The sequence below is a fragment of the Epinephelus fuscoguttatus genome, linkage group LG24 (genome assembly GCF_011397635.1).
Source record: "Epinephelus fuscoguttatus linkage group LG24, E.fuscoguttatus.final_Chr_v1".
Classification (NCBI taxonomy): domain Eukaryota; kingdom Metazoa; phylum Chordata; class Actinopteri; order Perciformes; family Serranidae; genus Epinephelus; species Epinephelus fuscoguttatus.
The window spans coordinates 19573109-19591137 of record NC_064775.1 but is presented as its reverse complement, the minus strand read 5'-3'; the positions used below and the strand labels follow the sequence as shown (position 1 = coordinate 19591137).

Here is an 18029-nt window from a genome sequence, read left to right as displayed (position 1 = left end):
TTGCTGTTGTTAAACCTGGACCCCGATGGACTTCAGTGCAATAAGAATTTTCTCATTTTTTGGATTCTTCATTCACCATGGAGGCTTGTGAGAAAAACAAAGTTTTCCTCACAAATTCAACATAACATTGGGTGAGTAACTGATACAAAAAGGATAATTTGGGGGGTACAGTGTTCCTTTAAGAGGGGCATCCAATCTTTCAATAAGTACATTTTCCTTGTTGCAGTGTTACAAACTATGTCGCATGAATCTTGCAGACTGCAGCACATGAGAAAGCTGTTTTCAGCTGATTCCTATCTTGGCTCCAGGGCCTATTCCACCATACTGTGCCGCCCGCTCCCACTTTATATTCACAGATGCAGCAGCTCCATTCTTATCTTAACTTCTACATGAAACACATGAGAAATCTGAAATCTTTTTAAATAAGCAAGTCACACAATTAAGTTCAAGCTGAAACATTTCCCTTTATTGTTAACATCGCAGGAAATAACTGTGTCAAACTGCTGTGTGTATGAGACTCATATCTGTTTAAGCTCAGATATCAGAGAGTGTCCGCAAAAACCCAAAGAAAAATCCCTCAAAGCGAGATAGTTTATTTTCACGTTGTTTACACAGCCGTTTCCAGTGCTCATAATCCTACCTAACAGATTTAAATGCCTTTTAAATGGAGAGCCTAGCCCCCCTTAGCAGTGCAGGCACTGTTGCCTTTACGAGCCTCCATGAGCACTTCTGTTTTCTTCCTCAACAGGAAACCCGGCATCCTGCTCCTGACGGACTTAGATTGCACTTCAGAGTGGCATCAAAAAGAAAGTGGGAGACAGACAGCAGCCCTGCCCTGCACCACGCCTCTGGGCTGGGGTGTGAAGAATTCCAGAGAAAACCTACAGCAGCGATGCGGCTGTGAATGAGCGGTTTCACTCAACACAGACAGGGCAGGCTTGTTGGAAAGAAACCTCACAGAGTAAATCGTGACCTGTGTTCCATCAAACACCTCACGGGAAATCCACTGTTTTTCTTGTGAGAGTTTCAAAGACCGCACGCCAAAAGCACCATGTCTAATATAAAGTTTAAGAAACAAACGGTGGTCTAAGAGACACAGATCTGGTGCTTGTTAGACCATATCACTCCAAACTAATAACAAATGCATCTTGTGTGGCCATATTTCAGCCTGCAAATTACTCAAAAAGTTGCATGCGATTCCCCCAAATGATCCATAACAAAAGAGTGTTGTACTTCTGCACTGCCAGTAGCTGTGTGTTTCACAACAGGAGACCCAATTAAAAACACACGCTCCTCAGTAAACTGTTGTTAATGCTGTTTCATTTACACTCACCGCTGTATAAATGTGCGAGTGAGACCTGAGGCTTACAATTGTAGCAGTGTGTGCAAGCGCCTTGCACAATCATAAAGATGCCTCCTGCATTCTTTTGCAACACAAAGTAGTAGTAATGGTGCGGTGTTACACGTCCCTGCAGAGCTACTCAGCAAGGCTGCAATGGGTGGCACTGCCGCTTTCTGTGTCTCTGATCGCGTTACACAGAAGACACTAATGGATGTAGAGAGGAAAAGACCAAGGCAGGGAACAGTGGCTGTTAAAGAGAGGCATCAGATACAGAGGAGGGGGAGAGCCACTTCAAAAGTCTGTGGCTGTTTTAATCTGTCTCTCTGGGTTAGTCCCTTGGCAGGCGAAGATGGGGGTTGGGGGGGAGTGGGCATACGAGTGGGCGTCAGGGTTTGGGGGTCTGTGGGGCACAGGCTGTGGCTGGTGAGCAGTTCCCACTGCACACCGCCAGCACTTTGACAATTATCTCCTTGATGCAGCAGTCTCTTTTTCATTTCTATTGAAGAACCGTGCCTGAGCTCCGAAGCCTCCCAGGAATGCCAGAGAGAGAGAGAGAGAGAGAGTGCAAGGGGACTCTGACAGGGATAATCCCAATTTCAAATGGAGCTTAGTGATATCCCCCCTCCTCCCTTTCTTCCTCCATACTCCCCCCAACACCACCTCACCCTCCTCCTGTCTGGCACAGATAACTCATCCCTCTCTTTCTCCCTTAGCCCCGTGCATGCGCAGACAGCAATTCACACACCCCTCTAAAGTAATAATTAGCATGTCATCCACTCGCGTGAGTTGGAGAGCCGGGCCTGTAGTGGAGCCTTAAAGCGTGGCGAATTAAATATTTTTCTTGGGCTATGTTGAGGTCAGGCGATGCAAGGTTAGTGTTACAGTAGGTGGTACTGACACACACATACCCACATACAAACTGGGGACAAATTAAAGGAAAACATCAAGTGTCATAGAGTGGTGTTGGGCCACCACATGCTGCCACAACAGCTACAATGCTCCTTGGCATTGATTCCACAAGTCTCTGAACTTGACTGGAGGGATGAACACCTTTCTTCCAGAGGATATTCCCTTATTTGGTGTTTCAGTGATGGTGGTAGATGCCCCTGTCAAACATATTGGTCCAAAATCTTTCAAAGGTGTCACATTAGGTTGAGATCAGGGGTCTTATTTATAAAACAATCCATAGGATCCAGACTAAAAATGTACATGCGGACAAAAGCTAACTTGCGTGTGCCAAAAAGTGTTCAACAATTTTCCTTTTCCTTTAATTTGCCACTCAGTACTGTAGGTACCAAAGAGAAGAAAAGGGGAAACTAAGCTACTATTAAATCACCTTCCACCAATCAGCTAATTGTAGGAAATGTCAAGGAAGTGGCAACCATGGAAACACAAATGCAAGTTGATGGTGAAAAGAGGTTGAAAAATAGGCCACATGTTTTGGGCTTCAGTACTGCTTCTTTTAATTTGTCAAAATTTCTGTTTGACAGTTACTATTCCCTTTCTAGCTGTCCGCCATCATTTATGAGACGAGGTCTAGCTGCAGGCAGCGCTTGTCTTTGTGGCCTCTTTTGCGAACAGCAGAAAAGACAAATAAAGCCATAAACTTGCTGTCAGTCACCAGGATAAACTGATTTTATTTCTCTGTGTGGGGCCATGTGGCGCTGATGATGCAGGATGCACCAAAATTGTCTAAAGGATGTCTTCTCTGTCAGCCCATTTAACTTTACATTTACACCTCTTCATTTATTATAAGTCACTGTCAACATGAAATAGACAACAACTATTTTTGTTTGTTGGGTCTGGATCAAGTGAACTTAAAAGGTATGAAAGTGACCTTAACTGATCAGTTCAACAGTTTCTGTTTATTCCTACAATCACACACACACACACACACACACACACACACACACACACACACACATGACTCTGATGGTCACATGGTGGACGCACGCATTCCACTCATTGACAGTATGTCTGCCTACCAAGGAAATCAATACTAAACCTTCCTGTTTCACATACACAAGCATAACTATGACAGTGGTGAAGGAGTCACAGAGAGGTCAGGGAGGCAGAGAGCTGGTGAAAGTGGGTGAAAAGGAGTTTGTTGTCTGCACTTTTCTCCTTCTCACTTCTTACATTTACGAACTGATGCAACACGAAAATAAATGCAAAATTGCGACCAGTTGCTACAAAACACTCACATTTAGTGCCTCAAAAGTGGCTGGAAATACAATGACGAGTAGAGATGGGATTTATGGCTCTTTGAGGGGAGCCGGATCTTGGCGAGCCGTTCCTTTCAAAGAGCCATTCAAAAAACTGGCTCATTTGACTGATTTTTATATTTATTAAGTTTTAAGAAGCCAGCCTGGTGGTAACTCATTTTATCTTGGAAATAATCACTGGGAGGTATGATGGGGTGAGATTTGGAACAAAATAATACAAAATTAGATATCCCACCAATATCTGAGTTTGAATTATTCTGAAATATTGATTATAACCTCATTTGACATGTGTGGACTAGATTTTAAGGTCTGATCTGGATTCATTGTAAATATTCCACAAGGTTGCACCATATCACTCTGCTTTGACAGTAACATCACTATTTTGGATTGACCCTTTATACAAATTGTTTGTATGTGTGTAAAGCTACCATGACTTGTTATTCATGCAACACCATGACCTTAACACTTACAAATAAACATTAAAAACAAAGCAGGCTACAATGAATTTTGCTCAGGGGAGGAGCAAAGGAGGAGCACACAGTGATATTAAAAAAAAAAAAAAAAAGAATGGTTCCCAGCTGCGACTCGGTTCCCATCGTTCATCTTAACGAGCCGTTCAATAGAATCAGTTCGTTCGTGAACGTCACAACACTAATGATGAGTTGCCTCAAAACACCCATGTTTGGTGCCTCAAAAGCAGCTGGAAAAACGATTATGGATCGCTACAAAACACCCATGTTTGGTGCCTAAACAAATGCTGGAAGTACAGCGATGGATTACTACAAAGTGCTGCAGTCTGGTGCCTCATAAGCAGTTGGAAAAACAGCGATTGGTTGCTACACAACACCTGTGTAAGTACCTAAAAAGCTGCTGGAAAAAGCAGCAACAGTGCACTGCAAAACACCCACACAGGGATGACTCATTAAATCACAACCAGTTTAGTAGTTTGTCAGTCTTAAATAGGGGTCTGATGCTTCGCAGGTATCTCGCTGAGGTTACACTCCATCCACAGGCCCCTCCACCTCCTGATGACAGAGTCAGCTCAAATTTACTCATTCATACTTTGAAACATTGATATATATATGAAATGTGCAAATATAACATATTTGTAGTTTGCAGAAACACACAATACAATGCCAACATTTTCTTCTGACGACTGGACTGAAAGAAGAACCACTCACATGGTAGATTCCCCTCTCACTTTACACAATCATCTGGCACTGTGTCTAAAATAAATTCAAGCCACCATGACAGTAAAAGTCTTCTGTCTCGAAGTGGTCTCTAGCAATACACAAACCCTTGCTTAACTCCAGCGGGTGCTGATCTGTATCTGACCCCATGATCTGACCTGCTCGACTGTGGGGAAAAGGCGAGACGAGAAAAAAAAGCATTTTTCCTTCAGGGATCAATAGAGACACACACAAAATAGTATGAAAATCTTGTAGTGCATCAGCCCTTGTGTGCTGTTGCTTTAGGCCCGCTGCCATAAAGAGAATCAGAGGCGTCACTGGGGTGCAGTGGAACAGCTGGGCCTGTGGTTAGAGCCTCTGCTCGGAGGCTGCAATCAGCTGAGCTCCGCCGCGTCACGTGGTTCAACTTTCTGACCTCCCTCAGAAACACATACTGTACAGTATGCACTCGCTCAGAGACAAAGAGAAATGCAGATATGCACTCATGTTTACACATATATCTGTAGATCTCCACCTCCTGAATTCTCTCCCCAGCTAACACAAGGCCTCTTGGAAAAGAAGTGAAAACACAAAATCAGCAATTTCCCGTAAAGCTTAGCACGATTCAGTGACAGGTTAAGCCCCAGCTGTAGCTGTATAATGTTACACAACCTGACCACGCATCTGAGTACCTGTTGTTCCTGCAGAGTGGATGGAATATGTCCAACCTACTGTGAACACAGCACATCAAGGCCCAATCAGGTCGTATATTTAGTCCCACCCCTTGTTTTTGAGTGCCACCTTGCCCCTTAGGACAGAGTTACAAGGGGTTAAGGTTGAAATCAACCAAGACCCTGATAGGTCATCAGTAGCTATCAATGCTGGCCTTTATGTAAACAGACACTACAAGTTTTGCTGGACCTTACAAATATGTTGTCCTCTGGAGTAATGATTTTTCTTGCTTGGGCTTCAGGCACGAAAATGACACATTGAAGCAACATTAAACTTTTTTTTTTTTAAAGATATTTTTTGGGCTATTTTGCCTTTAATGGACAGGACAGGTAGGTGTGAAGGGGGGAGAGAGAGGGAGGGGATGACATGCAGCAAAGGGCCACAGACTGGATTCGCCTGCTCTACCACTAAGCCACCGACGCCCTGAAGCAACATTAAACTAAGATAATATGATTGTCATTGTAATTTTTTAAATCTTTAGTAACAAAGAAGAAAACAGTTGAGTGTTTGTTGCTCATACTTGTTGATGCTTGAGGGCAAATGGGGGGGAAAAAAAAAAACTTAAAATAATGAATGGGCTGTCTGAATGGGATGGTAAAGCTGTGAAAATACTCTGAACATAGCTCACATTTAAAGGGATAGTGCACCCAAAAATGAAAATTCAGCCATCTACTCACCCATATGTCGAGGGAGGCCCTGGTGAAGAGATCGGCGGGGGGAGCAGCTAGCACACCTAATGGCAGACGGCGCCCCAGACTAACGTCCAAGAACACAAAATTGAAACCACAAAATATCTCCATACTGCTCATCCATAGTGATCCAAGTGTGTTGCAGCACCGACATAAAAAGTTGTTTCAAAAAACGTCATTTGAACTCTGTTTTTAGCCTCACTGTAGCCTGTGGCTCTGACTGATTCTCTGTGCTCTGCGTGTCCGTGTACTCGGGCTCAAACAAATACGGCTCAACAAAGAAATGCTGTTCCTCCTCAGTTTCAAAGCCTTCAGACATGTTGGGCTGTCCTTTGCTAAAAGACCGTAGTGCAAATTATCTTTTAGCTACTGTGGTTACTGTTGTTTCCCCCTGCGGTGCATGTATCGCGTGATGTAAACACGGGTGAGCAAAGCTCATGCTTTTGCTGGTCTCGCGCAAGTGCGCACACGTGATGTTTTTCGAAACAACTTTTTATGTCGGGGCTGCAGCACACTTGGATCACTACGGATGAGCATGTTGGAGATACTTTGTGGATTCAGTTTTGTGTTCTTGGACGTTAGTCTGGGGTGCCATCTGCCATTAGGTGTGCTAGCCACTCCCCCCGCCAATCTCCGCAAGTGATGTGAGCACTCAAAAACTTCACCAGGGCCTCCACTGGCATATGGGTGAGTAGATAATGGCTGAATTTTCATTTCTGGGTGCACTATCCCTTTAAACTGGTATAGCTATTTTTAAGAGACTAGAACACATTTGTGTAGTATATGTCTCTGGTATTAACTGTAAAAGGCAAGAAAGGGAGGAATGAAGCTTTAATGTGCTGCCGTTGACTGTGTGGGAGGAGACAGAGCGTTTGCCCTCTTGGTTGAGCACATGGTTTGATGTATGCCTCTGAAAATCCTCTGTTGTAGCCCTTACACCTCACCTCTATCTCAAAAAGAATTGGGATACCCTTCCCCTAGATGTAAATGCTCAAAATGGAGAGCTAAAGGCTAAGCCATAGAAGCAAGGGGTGTATTGGGATTGAACCTTTGGGTAGGGGTAGGGCAAAGTGTAAGGGCTACACGTCCCTCTAAACGGAGGTTTTTCGGAGTCACACTTCAAACTGAGTGTTATGAGAAACCATCTACAAGATGGCTGAGTGAGCAACAAAAGAAACCCACAAATTTAAAAAAAAAAAAATAAATAAATTAATTAAAAAACAGATTTAAAAGTTGTACTATCTCAGTTTAATGTTGCTTCAATGCATTATTGTCCTTTATAATAAGCATAATAAAGGAAATTGCTGGTATGCTGATGTCTTGGTGGCTAACTAGCTTATTGTGTTGTGATGTAATGTATTAGCCTGTGTTTCTTTTCTTTATAACAAAATTGCAATAAGCAATTTCACGCATGGTGGTCACCACAGTGGAAAGCTATTTAAAAGCCATTTTTTGTATGTGCTTGAGTTTTGATGCTGTAGTTGCATATAAGACACTACAGTGGACCCTACTGCATCAGGGCATACACTGCCACCCACTGGCCAGGTGTTGTAATTGCAACAAAAAAGCAAGATGGTGGACAGAAAGCAAGACATGTAGCTCAGGAATATCTTGCTAATCTTTCTGTAACAGGATACCTTTGCAGGTTGATAAAATTTGGCAACATCAAGTCTTTGCCTCGTTTGATGGCATATGATGCCTGAAATTTAACTTAAGTCCAGCAGTTAAGTTCAACCACTACCCCTTGTTACTCTGTTATGAGGGGCAAAGTGGCACTCAAAAATGTAGGGATAAAAATAAGACATGGGATTTTTTAAGGTCCAAATATTTCTTGTAACACTGATTTTTAAAAACTGACAAATACAGACAAATGCTTGGATTCTTGTTTTACATGCTTTTTGATCGAGTATTTCCTAATTTCAAGTGTTAATTGAATCATTTGAGACTGTCGCCCATACGGTTGGTATTGTTTATTATTGTGCGTAGTTGCTGAAAAATACCTGCTGATGCACACATTTCCCCAGAATTATCTTCTTCAAGATCAACTGATGAAGTGTTGAGACAATAAAAATTGACTTTGGCTGATGGGACGGCTTGGCACAGCTTGTGTGTGTGGGTGTGTGCATGTCTGTGAAGTGAGCACACGGTGGCTCTTTTGGCTTTGTGTAGATTATAGGGGACGGGCTGTTGGACTGTACTTTACCATTGTTCCTTCGCTCTTGCTCCGTGCGACCTCCCTCTGCAGGCGAGCCACGGCCAGCTTTTCCCTAAAGGGGAGGAAGGAAGAGAGAAAATAAGAGTGAGTCAACATGGGATTGCTGTTTAGTGGGTGACATGGGCGGTCAAGTAAGAGCCCCGAAACTGACAACAGTATTTTTGGATTTTCTATTTTTGCACCAAATCAATGTTTTTATTGTTGAGAAAAAGACTCATCTTTGTCTGTTTTTGCCTCACAGGCCTGCCAGCAAATCAGCACGCGCACACACACACACACACACACACACACACACACACACACACACACAGCAAGGAGACAGGGTCGTCCACTAACCACACAAAACAGAAAGCTTGCAGTTCTGTCCAGACGAAAATAGCTCAGAGGAAACAAAAAGCAGGGCATCCTCCCGCCAGACCTTACACACAGACACACACTCATAACACACTCACTCTCCTTTACATACACACAAACACACACACGTGAACCAGGCTAAACAAAGAAATTGACTGTGCGCGTCCAATCCGTTTCCCACGTGAGGGCATTCCAGACTTTAATGGGATAAATCTTGGCACACTAGCTGGGATAATAAAGAAGCCTGTTTTATGGCCTCTCCCGAGGTATCACAACAACTGAAACACTGCTCTGGGACAACCCCGCCTGCATCTGACAGTTTGTTGAAAGCTCGTCATTCTGCGAGTGTTTTCAAGTGTCTGGAAGTACAACGAATGTGTCGGGGAAGAAAACACCTCCTCTGGCAGTATAACATGTGTTTGAAGCTTCACAATCTGCTGGTTCAGGCCAAGAATCATTAATTGTAATGTCAAATGCTGCATTCATAAAGATGGAAATGCGGTGCTCTAAATGTCAACACAGTGTGTTGACACAAGAGGCACATGAGCTGCCTGATGTCCACCAATTATCACCCTAACATACATGGCATTAGGTATGCTAATCAAGTCACTAATTAAGATAATGAATGCATGAATTGGCAAATATTTAAGATAGGATGAGACACAGTTTGCTCTCCCAAACGAACTTTGTCTTGGAATCAGGTGTTGCTGACGTACACAGTCTCAAAGATACACGTGGAATGGACACAACCTCTGAAAGAAGCATTTTACTGCCTGGAAAGATGGTCTTTTCATAGATCTAGGCTGTCTATGCAGTAAATACTTTTGAAATTAGTGCTACATGAGCAGAGAAAACATAGAACAGGCATGTGCTTTGGCTCTGGAGGTAGAAAGCCTACAACTCCAGAATGCCCTGCACCACACTAAACCAATAAATGCTCCCGCTGGTGGGTAATGTAATACAAGTTGCTTGTCTGAAAACAATATAGCAACCAGCTGGTAACAAACAATCACAAATTACAATACAGTTAAATGGTGAGCTAAAATATGTTTCTGAAAACATATAAAATGACAAATAGGCAATGGAGTAACGGTTTGTACTTGACCAGCACTGCTTAGTTTTGATTGGAGTTTAGTGTGAGTTTGAGAAGAAGACAGAAAGCTGTCTCACTCTTTCATCATCTGCTTCTATACTCTTTGTTTCCATGGTGGCAGGAATACAAAAATGCAAAAGTACAACCTATACTTCAAGCAACAGCCTGTGAGCCAGAGAAAATCTGCCAGATGACGGATGTTTTTTTTATGCTAGGAAGTGAGCAGGGAGATTTTGGTGCTGTTGAGATGGAATAAAGTTTTCCTCAGTCCATTTCTATGTACTAACCACACTGTTTGGGCACAAAGCTGGTTAAAAATTGGCAAAGTATCCCTTTAACAATGCATGAAATGTGTTAAAATTACATGCTGGCAACACAAAAACAATGCCAATGCAAAGTCTATTACGAACGGTCACAATTTCATTGTTAAAAAGTTAGAGATGGGTTAAGTTTAGGAAAAGGAAACACTTGAGAACAAAAAAGTTCTTGATGAAGTTTAGGAAAATATTGTTGTTGTAATTAAAGTAACATGTACAGTACGTGACTTATATTTACTTGGCATAGTTACATACATCAGACAAGTGAGTCAGAAATCTTCTTGCCATAAGCCAGTTTTTACTTGCCCCAATACATATTGCTTTATTAGCTGTCATCAAATAATTTGCTTGTCATGTTTAAGCTTTCTTTCTCCCACAACCTCTAACGCCACCCAGCTGTTTCCATCTTCATTCATCTTCTAACCGCTTCATCCTCTTGAGGGTCGTGGGGGGGCTGGAGCCTATCCCAGCTACATCGGGCGAGAGGCAGGGTTCACCCTGGACAGGTCGCCAGACTATCGCAGGGCTGACACATAGAGACAAACAACCATTCTCGCTCACATTCACACCTACGGAAAATTTAGAGTTGCCAATTAACCTAGTCCCCAATCTGCATGTTTTTGGACTGTGGGAGGAAGCTGGAGTGCCTGGAGAGAACCCACGCTGACACGGGGAGAACATGCAAACTCCACACAGAAGGGCTCCCACGCCCAGGATCGAATCGGCAACCCTCTTGCTGTGAGGCGAGAGTGCTAACCACCACACCACCGTGCCGCCCCCCAGCTGTTTCCAGGATTATTTAAATACTCACTTCAGCTCAGAAACTTTGCTTTATCTGCTGCCATTTTTTCGGGAGTGCCTGATCAATATAACGCAACTCTCAACAGAGATAGAATTCTTGTCCCAGACAATTGAACAATGTTTTCTATTGTATCCTGATATATGTTAAGAACTTTGCGTACTTGTGTAAAGTCTATTAAATCACGTAACTACGCTGACTTTTGGTTTCACAAACAGAAACAGCAGTGTCATAGTTAAAGTCCAAATTTGTTTGACCCATCCACCCACGTCATTCGTTATACATGGCCACCACAACAAAAGATCCTCTTTGACTTTGTTTTGGCATTCTATTCTTTTCCTAAACATAACCAAGTATTTTTTGGTCTCCTAACCAAACCAGACGTAATCATTTCACAATGAAACGGCAAGTGTTTGTAAAATATTTGCATTGACATTGTTTTCATGTTGCCAGCAAGCAATTTTAACAAATTCCATGCCCACTACCACGTGAAGCATCTTCGCAACTGTACGGGATTTTTACAAGCCAGCAAGCCAATATCAGATTGCTTCAGTAATCTCCAACAAAGATTTCCTAACTTGCTCTGTGCATCGGAAAATTGGCAAAGTGATATGTCGCTTGTTTGAAAAACCGCTCATTCTGGCTCTAGTCTTGCTAAGCTCCCTAAATAATGTTGTCGGTTGTATATCTGGTCACTATTTGTACTCCATCTGCCAGAATTCGCTGCTCACTGTATGTTAGTAATGGGTTGTTAAGACTTTCTGTCCATTTCAATAAGACTGGGCTGTACTGTTTCCAAAAAATAAGAATATAAGCTACAAATATTACGAGTACAAAAATCAACCATAAAACACAGTGGAAAAAAAAGAGACTAAAAACAAGGGTTAAAGCATCCAGAATAACATTCGGATATCTACTGTGTAGAAGAGGAAAGTTTTTGTCAAAGTATTGTTATAGACTCTGTGCTCACAAGAATACATCATACACTCTCAAAGCCACCTAATATGGGACCACAGGACCTAATAAAGGAGTGTATACAGCAGCATAATCACAGTCACCTGCACATTTTTCACATTTCTTCAGCCAAGCAGACACACAAACTTCTCGCCAACCTCCCCCAAAACCCCCAAAATAACTCATGACTAACATCGTCTCGTCGCCTTTGACAAGACATCATTGTTTCTGAGTGGCTTACCTGTCGGGAGAAAAAACCCTGTGTGATTAAGAGGCAGCTGGGGATGTATAGTTGATGGATGAATCGCCTGTCTGGACTGAAACAAGAGTGTGTGCACTGAGCTATAAGCTAAGTGCTGGTGGAAGTCATTCCTACTGCCGCTCTAATGGGACCAGGCTGAATTAGGCAAAGCCGAGCCTGCCTGGCACACTGATTGTGAAAGAACTGGTGACAAATCCAGGAGGAAGGCAAGCAAGGCTGCGAGGCAAGGGGTGTGTGGTTTGGGTGTGTATTAGTGTGTGTATTGGTGTTTGGAAAGTTTGTGCATTCATAAATTTGGGTGTGGGAACATGCTTCCATAAAGTGAAGGTGTTGTTTACGTGTGTGACCACTCATAAAGTTATGTGAGAGTGTGTGATGGCATGCTGCACACCTGAGACTGACTAACACACTCATGTTCTAGTTACACAATGTGTCTCTTCCTATTACAACATACTCTGTGTTCCAAACCATTACACTATGTTGAGGGAAAAAAAGGTCTCTGGAACTTCTCACTGCAGTTATTGTTTTGTTAAACAGGCCTGGCCCTGGCATTCCTCCAGTCTGTGTTATGGCTGAGCGTCAGCCCTGTAAGGGGTTAAGTTTCAAGCCACTTATGCACAGGCATGTTCCAGGAGCAGCGGAGCATGAGCCAACTGTGCCTGGAGAAAAATCATCGCCAAATATAGAGCAATTTGACATTCTGTGTTAAACATAATTATAGGAACTGGCACAAGCGGTAGTCAAAACAGTAACATCATGCAGAATGCTCACCGGTGACATTTGCATCCCAACGGTGCTGACGTGGAATTATGTGATATTTGAACTGCAGTCGAGCACACATAAAAGTCATCTGTGATCCGTTAGATTCTGTGTTGGATGTTGGACATTTCTGCTCTGAGTTTGTGATTTGCATCGAGATGTTTCACCAATCACTCGTAAACTTTTAACAGCTGTATCAACTGGCCAATCCAAATAGTCAGAGTCCAACTCAAAGGCTCTTGTGTCAAGATCTCAAGCCATCTCTTGTACGCAGAAGGCCGGTGTTGAACATGAAAAGACCCATGGTAGGAACGTGATACTTTCTGTGGCAATACTGTATCAATACATGAACGCCAGGTATTGATTATTTATACTGCAAATACAAATAACTGATAAATTAAGCTTTTGGTAGCCCACTGCAAAAATTAAATCAGTTGCTTTTTCAGTCTACTAGATACATTTTACTGCAATAAAGACAGATGTTGACAAAGTTTTTCTTTGGGGACATAATCTGCAGTTGAAAAAAGGTAAGCTAATTAACATAGTTCAAGTTATGGGACAGAACAGGGGAGGTATAATGCCCCTGATCCAGACTTGGATCCCCCCACTCCTAGCCTGGTAAGACCATCCTGATGATGTGAGATCAACATCTTGTTTCACTCTCTGTATCAGACTTGACTCTGTGTCACAAAGCTTTGTATCCAGAAATTTAATTCCAATCAGGGCCAATCAGGGATCTGCACTGTAGTTGACAACATAAGCAGCCAATTAGGGACTGCGTTGTAGTTGATGATGAAGAATCCTGGCCCCAGAAGTGTATTAATGACGGCTCCTGAAGTAAGAAGTGCCAACTCTAACGTTAGTGGAGTAAACACAACAATAAGTGAAGTAATTGCAGAAATAGAGTCAGTCACAGCAATTCAAGAACACCGGGATTTGGCAAAAGCGTGATTTATCAACTGGCTTCATTTTGTGATGAAGATGTTCCCCAGTGTTTTGCTACACTAATTGGCCAAAGGGGTTTGTCTGTTAAGGTGAGAACTCACATGCACTGAAACAGTTTGTGGCAGCAACAAGTCCAGACTGATACAGAGCGCTAAACAGAATGTGGAGCTCACGTCATCAGGATGGTCGAACAGACTACCCTACACCCCCCCCCAAGAAACATGAGCAGTTAGAAATCTTATCCAACAGTTTTTCCATATTATATAAACTATATTTTCGAGGTAAAATCAGAGGTAAGCACACCCGTGATGTCTGTAATAATCCCTCACTGTGAAGGAAAACTGGAAGCTCTAGCAGTGTATCTATTTGTACTCTGCACACTGTGTATATTTTACACTTGACTGTGACCAAATGGGAATTATTTCAGGCCACAGTCCATGCCTTTATGCTGTACATCCGAGCATGTGATGAAAGCACAAGCTGACAGTTGACCGTGTATACATTCCTCCTCCTCCTCCTCCTCCTCCTCCTCCTCCTTCTCTTCTGCTGTTTTTCTTCCTCTATGAGCCTCCAATGTAAAAGCTTGGCTGAGTAAGTTCCAGCAGCCAATCATGAGCAGTGTCGACGTGGACCTCCAACAGTTCTCAGTGACCTGGAATCACCTGATAGCACCAGAGGCCTTACCCCTGCAGAGCGTCAGTGGAGCAGGCCAAATCAGCTGACTACCTCGAATGCAACACCCCCCCTTCCACACACACATTTTCTCTGGTGTTACTGTTTCTATGCATCAGAAGTTAATGTGGTAAGAAGCACAAAGACCTTGGTCATAAGGATGATGAAACATTGGCAACATTTCCAGCGGTGACTGTGCCACCAAAAAATGGTGTTTTTTAGCAAGTCAATTGCAGCATTTCTTGCAAAGTCTTTGAGAGCCCAAGGGATGTTTTTATGCAAGACATCAGTGGCATTTCCAGCAGCGATTATACACCAAAAGCTGGTGATTTTTAGCTAGACATCAACTGTATTTTCAGCAGTAATTGTGCCACTAAAAACAGGTATTTCTTAGCAAGATATCGGCAGCATTTCTGGCAGTGGTTGTAAGGACCAAAGGGGTGTTTTTATGTGAGACATCAGTGGCACTTCCAGCAGCGATGTGCCACCAAGAGCTGGTGATTTTTAGCGAGACTTTGGTGGTATTGGTGGTATAACATTTATTCTGGCCATTTAAATGGTAAATAAATATATCAAATTACTAATTGGACCGTAGACAAGGGTGATTTCCTTACTTCTTTAAATATTGACACTTTGGGGATTCAAGCTAAGGTTTGGCAGATGTTCAGCAGTTATCCATGAACACACAGTAAGTTTTTACCCCTGCTTGCACACAAATACAAGTTTTCTTCTCATATTTTTAGTTGACACCATCTGCTGTCCACCCACACGCGCCTCAAAAATAATTTCCCTTCTTTTCAAATGCAAATCCAGCAGCATCAAAAGCTCTACATCCCTTCCTTTGAGATAAGGCAGACAGCACAGCACAGAGTGATCATGACACCAGCCTTGTTGCATTCGCGGCAAATCAACCCTGTTTCCTCCGCACATTCTCCCCACTCAGATGCTGTGCAAACCCCTCTCATGCTCACGTTGAGACAACGCGCCGACTGTTTGTTTCATGGCGGCATGCAAAGACACGATCTGTCGGGGCTGAGGGAGGATCAATCGCAACGAGAGTATTTGCCAACCTGAGCTGACACGTTGGACCCGTGTGCTTTGAACTGCATTGTGGGAGGCAGACGTTTAGCTGTTTTCATCACTGTTATCAGCATACAGGTGGTTTAATCCATTGTACATTGTTTGCTGTTAAGCACATAATGAAAGAGGGGAAAAGCGCTGTCTGTTGGTTTCCTATTTCCCTCCAGTACTGTACACCATCTTAATATCAAGTGTGGTTAATCTCTTCTCTGTATAGAAAGATGTAAAACACCCCATAATGCTTCAGCCTTTTCCCCGCAGCAGTTACTCATACTGACATAAAAGCATGCATCAGGATGTATAAAAGATGCATAAATATCTTTCCAGTATTGTCATGGAGGCTTACAGGGAGCTAAACATTTCAATCGTTCCAAACCACAAACGTACACAGAGTGGTCGAAAGGGATGCATAAATGTTTGGATGAGAGCAGAGCTGCCATGCATTTATGTATTAGCGTCTGCACTCCTGCTGGGTTAAGAGCCCTGATGTGCACGCAATCCCCGTGGCCCACATACTGTAGGGCATCCTGTTCAGAGGGACTACATTTTGGCTCTGACTCCGGACCGGTCATTCCCATCCTTAATCCTCCTACGGCTGTGTTATGTAACCTTCAGCACCGATCCAAAATTTCACTCCAGTCCCCGGTGCAGGACAATGAGCTTACCGAGGCGTTTGATAAGTTATAACATCCAACCCAGCCTGACAGGAAAACAGAATTACAACAGCCAGGAGGGTGAAGTCGAGATGGGATGAGAAATTGCATTGTCAGCTTGAGGCTCTAAAAATGTCCGAGTTTATATTTTTAGATCAAAGCTGAGCATTTGACTCCAATTCCCCAAAAGTTCTGCGGCCATTCCCACATGGATTCAGCCCTAAATTCATACATGTTATTCATTTGGTCTCAGACAGGCCAAAAATATAATTAAACATGAACAACATGAGCAGCTCCAGACTTCATACTTAATGACATCACAAGTTTGAGACTTACTTCTCTGGTTTTTGGCTTTGAGGGAGAGGAGGTCTGAAGGAGGTTGAACTTTCTTAAGACATGGAAATAACATATTGGAATTCCTAATTTTGGGTGGCTAAAAAGCTCATAGGTAGGCCAGTCAAAAGACTGGCGGCTCACTCCCCAGCTCCTCCAGCCCCCATGTCAAGGTATCCTTGGACAAGATACTGAGCCCCAAATTGCTCCCAGTGGATGTCCCATCAGCGTATGAGTGCATGTGAATGTTCACCGAATAGCAGGTGGCACCGTGTATTATTGCCTCAGCCACCAGTGTGTAATGTGCGTGTGAATGGGTGAATTGTCAAAGGCATCTAAACGCAGTATGAGAAAAGTAATGTCGGTCCAGGTTTTTAAAGGGTTGAGTTTACAGACTGTGTTAAGTCAGGACTACTGAGTACCAATTCATATTAAATCAATCAACGCCAGTGCCTAAGGGTGCACCTGGATGAAAACACAGTGTTCACCTGGAAAGCCTTGTATGGAACTCCGTTGCTGGCTTCTCATCTTAGGGGCAGTTGGCGCCAGAAACAATGGAGCTCGGTAAAGCCGCCAGCTTCAGAAAAGAGGTGGAGGTCCTGTGAAGTGCCCTGAAGCTGGGAAGCCAGCCACTGAGCTCAGTCAGCTGTCCAACAAGCAAAAACTATCGTTGCTGTTCAAGACTGTGTACTCCACATATTTGTCTGTTGATGTTCTGGGACACCGTGTCAACTTCACCCTGTTAAATGCATTCTGTTTTCAAAATACACGTACGTTTTCACAGGAAATGTACAGTTTACATACAGTGTCTTTCAAAATGAACACACTACATCGGTACAACACCGCTAACTGACTTTTTTTTTTTTCCTTCAACAACAAACGCACATGGTTACATTTTGCCAACACACGTGCTTGGGTTTAGGAAACAAATAACAGGGTTTGGCTTTACAATCACACAGAAAGCAAACACCGGCCTCCCAGGTGAAAGTTGTGGCTGTTGCAGCTTGTTCAAAATCTTGTTTGTTTTTGTTATTAACCTACAAAGAAAATAAAGATCTGTAAAGAGGTACCGTTGGGTATCGTTACAGAATTTGAGGTATCAGTTCAAATGTGAAAGGTATCCAACCCTAAACACCATCAAATTATTGCTTCTTTAAGACTTAATGAGCCTTTCTGCAGTCAAACACAGAAAACAAAGATGGCATCAAATCAGCTCTAATTGTAAACACTGCTTCAAGCATCTGAGCGGTGGGGCTCACACATCTGTGATGCAAAGACTAAAACACTCCTATGACACATAAAAAGCTGTTTTGCACCAGAATGCCTCGTGACAATGTGGGTCATCTAAGCACCCTGACATAACTTTACCCTGATTCATACTTCCTTCTAATGTATGGAGTTAGACTTTGTTTGGACACGTGTGCACCACTCTGAGT

At 43.0% G+C, this 18029-nt stretch overlaps 1 protein-coding gene across 5 annotated transcripts in view; it reads right to left on the bottom strand.

The window, feature by feature from the left end:
• The window catches only part of LOC125884955 (nck-associated protein 5-like), a 241421-nt gene that overhangs the window by 103448 nt on the left and 119944 nt on the right, over positions 1 to 18029 (bottom strand). For 4 of the 5 annotated variants that reach the window (XM_049570270.1, XM_049570274.1, XM_049570271.1 and 1 more), the window contains one exon: positions 8361 to 8424. In XM_049570270.1, coding sequence (XP_049426227.1) covers positions 8361 to 8424 — 64 coding nt within the window. Of the gene's footprint in view, positions 1 to 8360; positions 8425 to 12130; positions 12429 to 18029 lie in introns of those variants that run through there. The other variant, XM_049570273.1, reaches the window with a different exon arrangement.